The following is a 12,342-nucleotide window of genomic DNA, read 5'->3' on the forward strand; positions in this document are numbered from 1 at the left end:
TGTTAAATATTAACTGAAGGTGAGTCTGAAGATATTCAAGATTATTCCACTGATCTGAGTGTCTGGCTTTATTCCGATACCAAGCTGTTTTAATGACAACTGCTTTATAGTTAAGTTTAAAGTTGGGTAAAGTAATGTCTCACATCTTCTTTTCCCAAAGAACTGGTTTAGCTACTTCTTTAAGATCTGTCACAAAAGAAGATTGGTAACTCTCACCACTTCTATTCAGCATAGTACTGAAAGTACTTGCCATAGCCATTAGTCAAGAAAAGCATATCAAGTAGAAAAGGAAAAGTCAAGCTCTCACTATTTGCAGATTACATGATACTATGTTTAGGAAATCCTAAAGACTCTCCAAAAAAGCTTCTAAAACAATAGATTTGTAAAGTGGCAGCCTGTAAAATTAAAATATATACAAATAATAAAAGAATTTAAAAATAATCCCATTCACACTTGTACCTCAGAAAATCAAATACCTTGAAATCAAGTTAAATAAGTTAAACACCTATACAAGGAAACTACAAAACACTGTTTCAGTAATTATAGGAAGACAGACAGACAGACAGACAGACAGAGAGACACACACACACACACACATAAAATGGAAACATATACCCTGCTCATGGGCTGGGAGGATTAACATTATTAGAGTTGCAGTACTTCTAAAGCATATCACAGTTTTAATGCAATCTCTATAAGGATACCCTTTCCATTTTTTTAAGAAACATCTGAAGCATTACTGAAATTCATATGACTCCTGGCTCTGTGCTCATAAATAACTCCTGGCAGGTTCTAGGGATCATAGGAGATGCCTAGAATTGAATCTGGATTGGTTGTGTGCAAGAAAAAACACTCTATTCACTTTGCTATTGCTCTGGCCCCAAGTTTAGCATTTTTAACAAAAAATTTTAATTAAGGCATAATATTGAATGTCTTTGACATAGCACTATTGCATATTTAATGAACTTCAGGTTTTTTTCTTGTCTGGGGGGCCACACTCAGATATGCTCTGCATTCACATCCAGATATGCTCAGGATATACTCCTGACAGGCTCATGGACCCACAGGGGATTAAACCTGGATCAGCAATGTGCAAGACAAATACCCTACCTACAGTGCTACAGCACCAGTCACAGTTTGAGGTAATATTTTATATGAACTGGCCACAATAATTCACATGACTTGCTTTATTGTGATAGTTTCTCTATTGTGCTTTATGGAACCCAACTCACAATATCTCCGAGGTATGCCTTTTGGTCTCTTAATTTCCATACTAATGACAATATGTTCAGAGATAAATCATGGAAAAATTACAGTAAAAGATGCTTTGAGTTATGAATATTTAATAAATTATTATAATGACATTATAATATTATATATTTTGACACATCAATGAAATATTTCTGACAATTCCTAGTTAGCAATACTAATAGTCAATATATATATATATATTCCTAGTTAGCAATTATATATATATTTTTTTTCTGGTTTTTGGGCCACCCAGTGACACTCAGGTGTTACTTCTGGCTATGCGCTAAGAAATCGCTCCTGGCTTGGGGACCATATGGGATGCTGGGGGATCAAACCATGGTCCATCCTAGACTAGCACATGCAAGGCAGTTGCCTTACCACTTGCGCCATCGCTCCAGCACCAATAATAGTCATTTTAAGTGCTATGACTTATACTTCTAACTTTATAAATTGTGTATGGCTGAACATAAATTCTATGCTGGATGCAAGTGTAAATGACATTTGCAATACTATATATGAGTACACATACAACCAACATATGCAACAGACACAGAAGAAAATGAAAAGTTGGTGATTTACAAAAACAAGAGTGTTAAAATATTTAGGGAATAAAATGTGACATTATTTATTATTTGAGGGTAATTTTTTCCCCAGATGTTTTCCAGATTTCTTTTTTTTTTAAATAATAATTTATTTATTTAAGCACCGTGGTTACAAAAATATTCATAGTTTGGTTTCAGTGAATATACTCCATCCTTCACCAGAACAAACTTTCCAATCACAATTTCTTTACAAAAAGTGTTTTCCTGTAAAATCTGTTAGAATGTGGTAAAAAAGAAAGAAAAGTATGACCCTAACTCCTAACTCTGAAAGTCTTTTTCTTTATAATTATTTAAATGAGTTGTTAATTAGAACTCCAATGGAAAAAAATCTAGCATAGCAAAGATTTGCTAAAATGGATTTATACTTTATGTACAGATAAAAGTTTGGGTAATTTTATATTAAATTTTGAAAATAAAAACCCACATCAAACTGAAGTCCTTCATACTCCTTTAAGGTCCTTGAAAACACCTTTTCTCATTAAAATACAAATGAACCCATGTGCCTCAATGATTCAGCTTTAATTTTTAATTTAGCTTCATTATTTAATTTCTCTTCACTCTTTGTATTTTATTGGTGAACTTATGGAATGTTTATGATTAGTTCATAGCTAGGAGGTAAACAAGCAAATTGATAAAGGTCATTTAAAAGTTGTTTTTTTATCTCATCATGGTAGAGAGGGTAAGAACTGTGAATGTAGCAGCAGGAATGAGAGAGAACACATCTCAACAGAAGATTGCTATCCTTAACCAAAACCCTTATAGTTCAAAACGTTTTTTGTACTTAGAGGGAAGTTTGTGGAACAATTTTAATTCCACATACTCTCAATCTCAAAAACTGTGATTCTTTAAAAATTGTAATTTAATTAAAAATTTTTCCTGAGTCTTTTGTAAAACTATGAAGTTAAAAAATATCTATTTTGGGGGCCGGAGAGATAGCACAGCGGTAAGGCATTCGCCTTAGACACAGAAGGATGGTGGTTCGAATCCCAGCATCCCATGCCTGCCATCCCATCCCATCCCAAGCCTGCCAGGAGTTATTTCTGAGTATAGAGCCAGGAGTGACCCGAGCGCTGCTGGGTGTGACCCAAAAACAAAAACAAAAAAAATCAATTTTTGGGGGTGCGTATGGGAAATCTTTAATTGTGTAAATACACAGAAAAATAAATACACAGAAACATGAGTTATTATAAGTGCTTATAATAAGAAAAGATGGAAATGTAAGGGAATAGATATATTTATAAGAAAATATTTAAAGCTATTGTTAGTAGTTATTAAAATCATATTCCTTTCCAAATACATCTTTATTATACTGACTAAAATATTTTTGATGACCAAATATATAACTTTTAGAAAAAGTGGCATGGGTTTATAATTAAAACATATTAACATATTAAATTTTCATGTAAATAGGAAATATATTTGTTTTTTGAGTTTTCTTTTGGCTGTGCTATCACTTCAGCCCTGAATTTTATTAGTTTTTATTTGCTTGATTTTTTTTTTTTTTGCTTTATGGGCCACACCCTGTGACATTGAGGAGTTACACCCGGCTGAACGCTCAGAAATGGCTCCTGGCTCGGGGGACCATATGGGATGCTGGGGATCGAACATAGGTTGGCTCTGTGCCAGGCAAATGCCCTACTTCTCTGCTGTCGCTCTGGCCCCATGCTTATCTGTTTCTTGAACATACCCAGTGATGCCCAGGGTTTACACCTGGTTCTGTATTATTTCTCTGACCCAGAAGTATATTAGCTTTTATCCACATGTGTTGGAAGCAATATTAAAAGAATAAAATAAATCTTAGAATTAATTAAAAAATTCACTTTCTACACTGGCATGTTGGAAGCTTTTTTTTTTTTTTTTTTGGTTTGTTTTTGGGTCACACCTGGCGACGCTCAGGAATTATTCCTGGCTCTGAGCTCAGAAATTACTCCCTGCAGGCTCAAGGGATTATGGGATGCTGAAGATTGAATCGAGGTCCACTATGTGCAGAGCAAATGCCCTATGACTGTGCTATTGCTCTTATCCCATGTACCTTTTAATATTAACATGATTTCTTTTGATAACACTTTTCTTAATCTTCTTAAGTGGTTCCCGAACTTTAATAATGACTACATTTACAGGGCAGGAGCAATAGTATAGCAAGTAGGACATTTGCCTTGCAAACACATGATCTGGGCTCAATTTTGAGTATCTCATATGGTACTGGTGCTCCATCAGGAGTATTCTTTGAAAACAGCCAGAAACATGCCCTGAGCATTGCTTGGTATGATCTCAAAAACTAAAAACAAAACAACCACAAAACACTATTTTTCTTGTTTAGTGATCAATAAAGGCATTCACTGATCCATTCATGCTGTTATCTCAACCACAGTGTTGGAGGGAACTAAGTTTTAGCCAAGTTTGACTATTTATGATGGCAAAACAGAATAAAAGACCCATATATTTCTGGGTTTTATTGGTTGGGATCACCAATAGACTGAATTGTGGAGTTTATTCACAATGAGAAATAAATGTAATATTTTTTTTTTTTTTTGGTTTTTGGTTTTTGGGCCACACCCGGCGATGCTCAGGGGTTACTCCTGGCTGTCTGCTCAGAAATAGCTCCTGGCAGACACAGGGGACCATATGGGACACCAGGATTCGAATCAATCACCTTTGGTCCTGGATCGGCTGCTTGCAAGGCAAACACTGCTGTGCTATCTCTCCGGGCCCAATAAATGTAATCTTAAACTCAACAAAACACAAGGTAAATAAACCTGTGAGCCATAAATAAAAGTTTTAAAATGTTTTTAGTAAATAAATGAAAATATTTCAAAGTTATGTATAATTATAGTGTCTACCAAGGCAGGAAAAATGTTTACTTCATAAATTGTGTGGGGAAATACTATTGCACCTTTGTTTGATGTGCTACTTTTATTTTTGCCTTTATAAAAGGGTAAGAAGCAGTTAATAGTGTTAAGGGGACTTTTCAACTTTGATATCTGTAATTGTTTATCCTTCTATACACCTTTGTTCCCTTACTTGTTCAGTAAGTGGACTGAATTATAGGCTAACCAGGAAACTGAGATACTAACATTCCTTATGAAGAATGTTTTTATGTTCCCCTTGATGGAACAGATTGAGTGATTTTTAATAACCCATTTGGTGTCAACTGGAGTTAGAAAACTATGTCCCATATTTTACATGTAAACAGTTTCTATTTATTTATGAAAAGACAGCAATAGAGAACCGGCAAACAAGCTATGGTCTTCATTTTATTTTCTTAAATGTTCTAATTACATGTAGGTTGCATATTATATACTTTCTATTCATCATTTAAAAATGCAAGAAAAATTATACACTTTTTTTTTGCTATGACTTTTAATATGGTAGTTAAAGAAATTGAGAATTTATCCTATGAGTTTATAACTGTTCTAAGAACACATGCTCAGTTTAAACACACCAACTTTTAAGTATTTTAGTCCGAACAGATATTACAAATCCATTTATATGATTATAAGATAATTCGACATTAATAAAATGTCAGTAATATGGATTACTACTAATTGTTTAAGAAAGTGTTATAAAATATTCTGCATTTTTCTAAATTATTTTGTGCGTTATACCTGGCAGTGCTCAGGGCTTCTCAGGAATCACTCCTGGTGGTAGTCAGGAGATCATTTGTGGTGCTGGGGATGAAACTGGATAGAATATATGCAAGGCAAGCACCCTACCTGCTATTCTATCTCTTGGGCCTGAAATTATTGACATTTCTGTAAGGTGATAGATAACTGAAGGCAAGAAATTTAGGCAGCCTTCTAATAAAGCACGTTCGTCTTAATCTTTCTTACCTGTAGATGGCACTGTCTTCTTTTCTGGGAATGGACTTCAGGTCAGTGAGTTCAAGAAACTGATCATGAAAATAGTGAAGGTGTAAAATACACACTAGTAGAAAGGACGTGGGGATGAATATTCGTGTAAATAATTCTGCTACAGTAAATTGTTTTAAGCCAAGATCCTCAAGCCTGTGAACGAAACAAAACCACAAAACACATACAAAAAAAGCAAAACAATTAATGAAGAGACTTTCTTTACTGTAAATCATATTACAAACTTTCACTTTTTTTTTTTTTTTTTTGGTTTTTGGGTCACACCTGGCCATGCTCAGGGGTTACTCCTGGCTCTATGCTCAGAAATAACTCCTTGCAGGCTCAAAGGACCATATGGCCATATGGGATGCTGGGATTCGAACCACTGACCTTCTGCACGCAAAGCAAACGCTTTACCTCCATGCTATTTCTCTGGTCCCCACAAACTTTCACTCTTATTCATACCCTTTGGTACTTTCCCCATATATCCCATTTGACTTTTTTTTACTGCGGAACCCATGAAATTTGCTTTTACTTTGGAAACCACTTTGATATTGCTATATTATTTGATATTGATAGATTGGTGGCTATGCTACCATGTTTATTCCTACCTAAAGACCCGTTTGTAATACAAATAATGTTTATCCTTCCATCAGTTTCTCCTCCTTTATGCTGAATCTCCAGATGCCAAAACAGCCCCCTCCTTTTCTTACCTTTGCTCCAGCTTTATACCCACTGCAGATGTGCATAGCAACCTCTTTCCTCTGTACCCAAATGTCCACAGGAAATCATGCTTTATAGTTACTTCCTATTTAGTGTTTTCAAAATAAAATTCTTGTTTTCCCAATTTTTCCCTAGTGACATTGTTCTTCACCTATTTCTCCCCATTCTATTCTGGTTCACTAAGTGAAACTTTGTCCTTCCTGTGCAAACTTTAGGAATCAAGAAATCTTTGATACTTTTTCTATCCCTGTATTTCCTTCATTCATATATTCTTCAACCTTGTCAAATATTTTACATCTGTCCCCTTCTGCCATTTTTTCCTACTGACATCAATTCTATCTGAATCCACTGTTATTCAGGGCCACTCCTGTCACATGTACCCTACAATCACCATCTTACCTATTTTTTACATTGTCTTACAATATTCATTGATTTTTTAAATAATATCTTTATTTAAACATTGTGATTACAAACATGACTGTAGTTCGGTTTCAGACACAAAAAAGAACACCCCCTTCACCAGTGCACATTCCCATTACCAAATGCAGCTAGTTAAGGAATTTCAGAAACTTAAAAAAACTTCACATACCCCCCCAAAAAACTTCACCAAAGTAAGTAAAATACAAACTATCATTATCTATCTTTTAAGCATCTGTTGGGCATACAGTCTAATTCTCTCTTCATCTCTCCTGTTAAATTTCATCCAAATTCAGGATTTTAAATTTTGTGGGAGAGTTTGGTTAGTTTGTTTGGGGGGGGGGCATACCTGACAGTGTCCAGGGTTCAGTAACTCTGTGTCAGGGAATCAAATGAAGTGCTGAGCACTGAACTGGGTTGACAGTATACAAAGATCCTATCTGATCTTTCTGGCTCCTGCTGTATGCTTTTTAAATTTTAAGGAAATGCTCTTTTACATCCTGGCTCCCCACTCACATACTTTTTAATGTCAAACTTTTGACTATCTCTCAGGGCAAAAAGCCTTCAGAGACATTGGGTAAATATTTGTGGAATAGATATTAAAGATGATATCCACAATGTGATCTTTTTCATGCAGCCTTTCTGCTAGCCATCTTAGACTCAGGTCTAAGGCCAGTTTTGGTTGTATTTCTAAACAAACTTTAGACGTTTTTAGAAGGAAATAAGAAAAGGATAGAGTACTACCTACAAGCATAGGAAAAATAATTTCATCATCATTATCTATAGTGCACTAACAGAACTTAATTTTTTTCTGGTACTAAATGCTCCCGAGAACTGTAGCAATGATTCATACATGAGGAAAAGCTAATTTTATGTTAAGAGCCTGGAAATCTATTAATAAACTGAAGAACTGAGCGACATGATTGCTAAAGTATTAAGTTGCTGTGTTTCACATTAAATGTACATTACATACCGTATTTTCCGGTGTATAAGACGACTTTTGAAACAAAAAAAAAAGTCAACCGAAAATCGGGGGTCGTCTTATACTCCGAGTATATCCGAAAAATGTTTCAATATGCCGCTAAACAAAAATTATCTGAATATTGCCACAAAATGAACTTTCCAACTCGATCCTGCACCAATCACTGCAAGGCTGCTCGGACCACCTCTCTAACTCAGCCAATCCAAGTAGGCTTTTTATGCATGCAAATTAGACAATGTTCTGGATCCGAATCTACACTGTCAAAAGCCTGCTCAGATTGGCCTGAGTCAGAGAGGACGTCTATTACAGTATAACCTTTGAACCTTTGCTTGTTGTGATTGGCTCACTGTGGTACATACAGTTGCAGCACAGGAATGTTCTGTCTGATACAGCAAATATAGGCCTAAACCTATGTTTTAACTGCAAAATTAGGGGGTCGTCTTATACGCCGGCAAATACGGTACGCCATTTCATGAAAATAAGACTTAAAACTCTACAGTCAATTCAATGAGTATGTACTATGTGCAAAGCTCAGGGCAACGTAGAAAGAATAAAAAGTGATGAAGATATTCTAGAAGAACTTAACTGAAGAGAGACATTATGACTTAGTAAGATTCTTAAAGAAGTTGGAAAAGATTCATTCAAGTTTTCATCCCATTTCCCACATCACGATCCCTTGAACATCAAAACTACTTACTTTTCTTTTTTCAGTCCAGTCATATTTTGCCACAGCCCTGGGAAGTTTTCGAATTGATATGTATAAATAAAGATAAGCACTAGCATTGTATAAATAATCACTGACATCCAAAAATACTTTAACATTCGTCTCCACCATTCATAGTGCACCTTTGAATCAGAAGGTAAAACAGAGAAGAAAAACTGATTTAGTATAACTCCCAAAATATCTGTGTCATTTGACTGAGACCCATAATGTCAACATTTAAATTTAATTTTTTAATTCATTTTGGGGGCATTGAGGACACAACACTCAAGTCTTACTCTTGGTTCTCTTCTCAGGATCACTCCTGTTAAGGATTAGGGGATGCCTAAAGGGGATGCCAAAGATCAAACTTGGGTATCTTGCCTTCAAACCTTGAAGTACCTGCTGTACTATCTTTGACTTTATGCATTTTATAAAAATGTTTAGACATGAAATTTATTAATTCTTTAACTTTTAGTTTTTATTCCAAACAATATTTTATAAACTTTGTTTATTTATTTATAAAAGTTATGAATTTATTATACATCTGTATGTGCACAATGAGGCTTATTAAATTCCAAAGTCTGAAATACAAGTGAACTGAGTACAAACCATTATTTTAGACTATCTTGCCTTTACTATTAAATTACTATTCAAAATAACTTAGTTACATAGGTTTATTTTCTTAAAGTGAATTATCTTTGAAAACTTATGAACTTTTTAAGAATCTAAAATTTAAAGAACATGTTGAGTAAATAAAATATAGTGAACAAAATGAAGTAGTAACTTTTCATTTTCGGATTTTAGTATGAAATGTTTAAAATTCACTGATCACTTTATCTTACTGGTAATTTAATATAATGTTCATGAAATTACATTGCTTTAGAATTTCATCAAATAAAATGTATACATACACCTCGGACCAATGGATTAAGAAACAGATGTCAATTATTTACTTACCTGATACAAGGCCACACAGAACAGAAACAGCACCATGTAGATGATTTTGTACATCACAATTTTACCCTCGAAGCTGACAAAGAAGAACATTCCTCCACAGACATAGATCCAATACTTGATGAACATGGCCACCACCAAATTGCCCAGAACCTTCATGATGTCCTCCTCATCATCTTCATCTATTTCTTCTTCCTCTTCCTTTTTCCTCGATTGCTTTTCTTTCTCTTCCTTAGCATCCTCTTCCTCATGCTTCTCTTCCTTAGCTTCCTCTTCCTCGTCCTTCTCTTCAGCCTCTCCTTCTACTTTTAAGTCCTGCTCACTGTCTTTAAAATAGAAGAATATACTATTAGATGGGATTGTTTTCAGACTCAAACCATAGTGTAAGTATGTGAAGTTAGATGTAATATTTGATGTGCTTCTATTGGAAACGTTTTAGACTGTTCTAATAATCAGAACCAATTTATATAACTTTCTAAAATTAAATTTCTTCAATAGTTTAAAATAAATGAATCTGTTGATATATTGTTAATATATTACATTATTTTTATAATATGTTTCACTTTTAGTATCTAATAACAGTTTTTATTACTGTAGACTTAAAAATAATAGACAAGCATAAAAATCATAATCACTGAATCCATTTTAAATTCGAAATGCTTCATGACTACATTATCAAAGCACTTACTAAATGTAATTAATACTATCTTAGCAAAAAAGTCTGTTTTTAAGGAACTTGGGTGTAATTTAATGAAAATTAGTCTTAGTGCAATTACAGTTTATTTAGGTTTAAAATGATTGCATGCATTTAAATAAGAAATTTCTTTGTTTTTTGGTTTTAGTTTAAAATACAGGACTTATCTTTGGTTACTAAGGCTCATGCAATATAAATAATTCATTCAAATGACCAAAGATTTACAGGGAAATAAAAGCAAAGTCAGAGGTCAGAACAATTATTAATTTGAATGAATTATTATTTATATAAAGAAACTACTTAATTTGTTGCATATACACATCCAAACTCATTTGGAAAATTTATAAATCATGCAATATTTTGTTTCAAAAATGCCTCTTATGTCTTAATAAGAATGTGTAAAATATGAGGTTTCTTTCATTGTTACTATATTAATCTTAAGGCCATACAACCACTCTGTCAATATATATATATATATATAATCTCCTTTACAAAGACAATACTGCTACTACTACTTTTTCATTCCCATAGACATTAAGCAGGGGTCTCAAACTCGCGGTCTGCGGGCCATTTGCAGCTCTCCTTACAACATGTGTTCCGCAGCCGGCCTTCAAATATCGCAGTATTCACGATTATTCGCTTTCTGAATAATCGCAATAAAAATCACATTAGTAAGAAAAAATCACATTAAACATTCGCATATCCCGAGCAGTTCTGTTCGGGGTATGCAAATGTTTAATGCGATTTTTTCTTATTAATGCGATTTTTTTTTTTTTTTTTTTTTGGTTTTTGGGCCACACCCGGCGTTGCTCAGGGGTTAGTCCTGGCTGTCTGCTCAGAAATAGCTCCTGGCAGGCACGGGGGACCATATGGGACACCGGGATTTGAACCAACCACCTTTGGTCCTGGATCGGCTGCTTGCAAGGCAAACGCAGCTGTGCTATCTCTCCGGGCCCATTAATGCGATTTTTTATTGCGAATATTCAGTAAGCGAAATCCCTTATGCGGCCCTGCCTCACCCCGACTTTGCCTCCTGCGGCCCCCAGGTAAATTGAGTTTGAGACCCCTGCATTAAGGTATTTACTGGTATATAATAGTCAGAAAGAACAAATCGTTCTCATTTTATATACATATCAGAATTAAAATGATATACATTGTTATATATATTTTAATTTGTTTTAATTCGTTTATGTATATATAGGTGATATACAGTGTCATTCTTTTTCTTTGACTTTGTGACTTACTGTTTTATTTTTAAAGATTTGAATTTTAATGATGAGTCAGTTTTCTAATCTAATACTTGGTAAAAGTGTGACTTCAGAAAAATCATCTAACTTCCATGAGTTTTGGTTTCTTCTATCTTTTAGAGGCAATAAACCAGTATAGTAGCTAATGGTAGAAAAGATAGTCAAGCTAATGGTAGCAAAGATAAACAAATGGGACTATATCAAACTAATAAGATTCTAGACTAAAAATAAACAATGGTCAGAGTAAAATTACACCTTACACACAGACTGGGAGAGAATATTTACTCATAATTATTTGATAAAATTTAATATTCAAGATATATAAAGCATTGGTAAAACTTGATAAGAAAAAATTCAACTGATCATATCAAAAACAAAAAATTTTTAAAGAAGACATACAGATAGCCAAAAGATATATAAAAATGTTCTGTATCACTTAACGGGAATACAAATCAAAATAACAATTAGTTAAACTGGCACACATGAAAAAGTACAAAGGCAATCAGTGTTAGTGTAAATATGGGGGAAAGGATACCCTTAGACCTTTATTCACTGCTGATGGGAATGTGGTCTGGTCTAGTCTTTAAAAATTTATTCCAGCACCACCAGCAATATCCCACCACTAGTATTAATCTCTTTCCACCAATATTCCCAATGTTCCTAGTTTCCTTCCTTACCTCTCCCTCCCTGCCTGCTTTAACAGGTACCTTTTTAAGTTTGATAGTTAACATCTGGGTCTTATGATTTCAATATTGTTGACTCTGTGGTTTGGATATTTAGTTCTATTCTTCCTTAACCTGAATTTCTTTAACCCCTTTTCTCTCCCCGATTTTCCTCCTCCACTCTGTTTCTTTCCTTCTGATTACAATAAGGGACCAAAGGTTATCTAGGCAACCCGCCTTCCTTTTAACCACTGCATTC

At 34.3% G+C, this 12,342-nt stretch overlaps 1 protein-coding gene across 2 annotated transcripts in view; it reads right to left on the minus strand.

Moving 5' to 3' along the window:
* Nucleotides 1-12,342, minus strand: part of PIEZO2 (piezo type mechanosensitive ion channel component 2) — a 441,513-nt gene that overhangs the window by 105,561 nt on the left and 323,610 nt on the right. For both annotated transcript variants that reach the window (XM_049769937.1, XM_049769936.1), the window contains exons 15-17: nucleotides 9,484-9,806; nucleotides 8,521-8,669; nucleotides 5,684-5,857 (exon numbers count right to left, since the gene is read on the minus strand). In XM_049769937.1, coding sequence (XP_049625894.1) covers nucleotides 5,684-5,857; nucleotides 8,521-8,669; nucleotides 9,484-9,806 — 646 coding nt within the window. The remainder of the gene's footprint in view (nucleotides 1-5,683; nucleotides 5,858-8,520; nucleotides 8,670-9,483; nucleotides 9,807-12,342) is intronic.

The sequence above is a fragment of the Suncus etruscus genome, chromosome 3 (assembly GCF_024139225.1).
Source record: "Suncus etruscus isolate mSunEtr1 chromosome 3, mSunEtr1.pri.cur, whole genome shotgun sequence".
NCBI lineage: Eukaryota > Metazoa > Chordata > Mammalia > Eulipotyphla > Soricidae > Suncus > Suncus etruscus.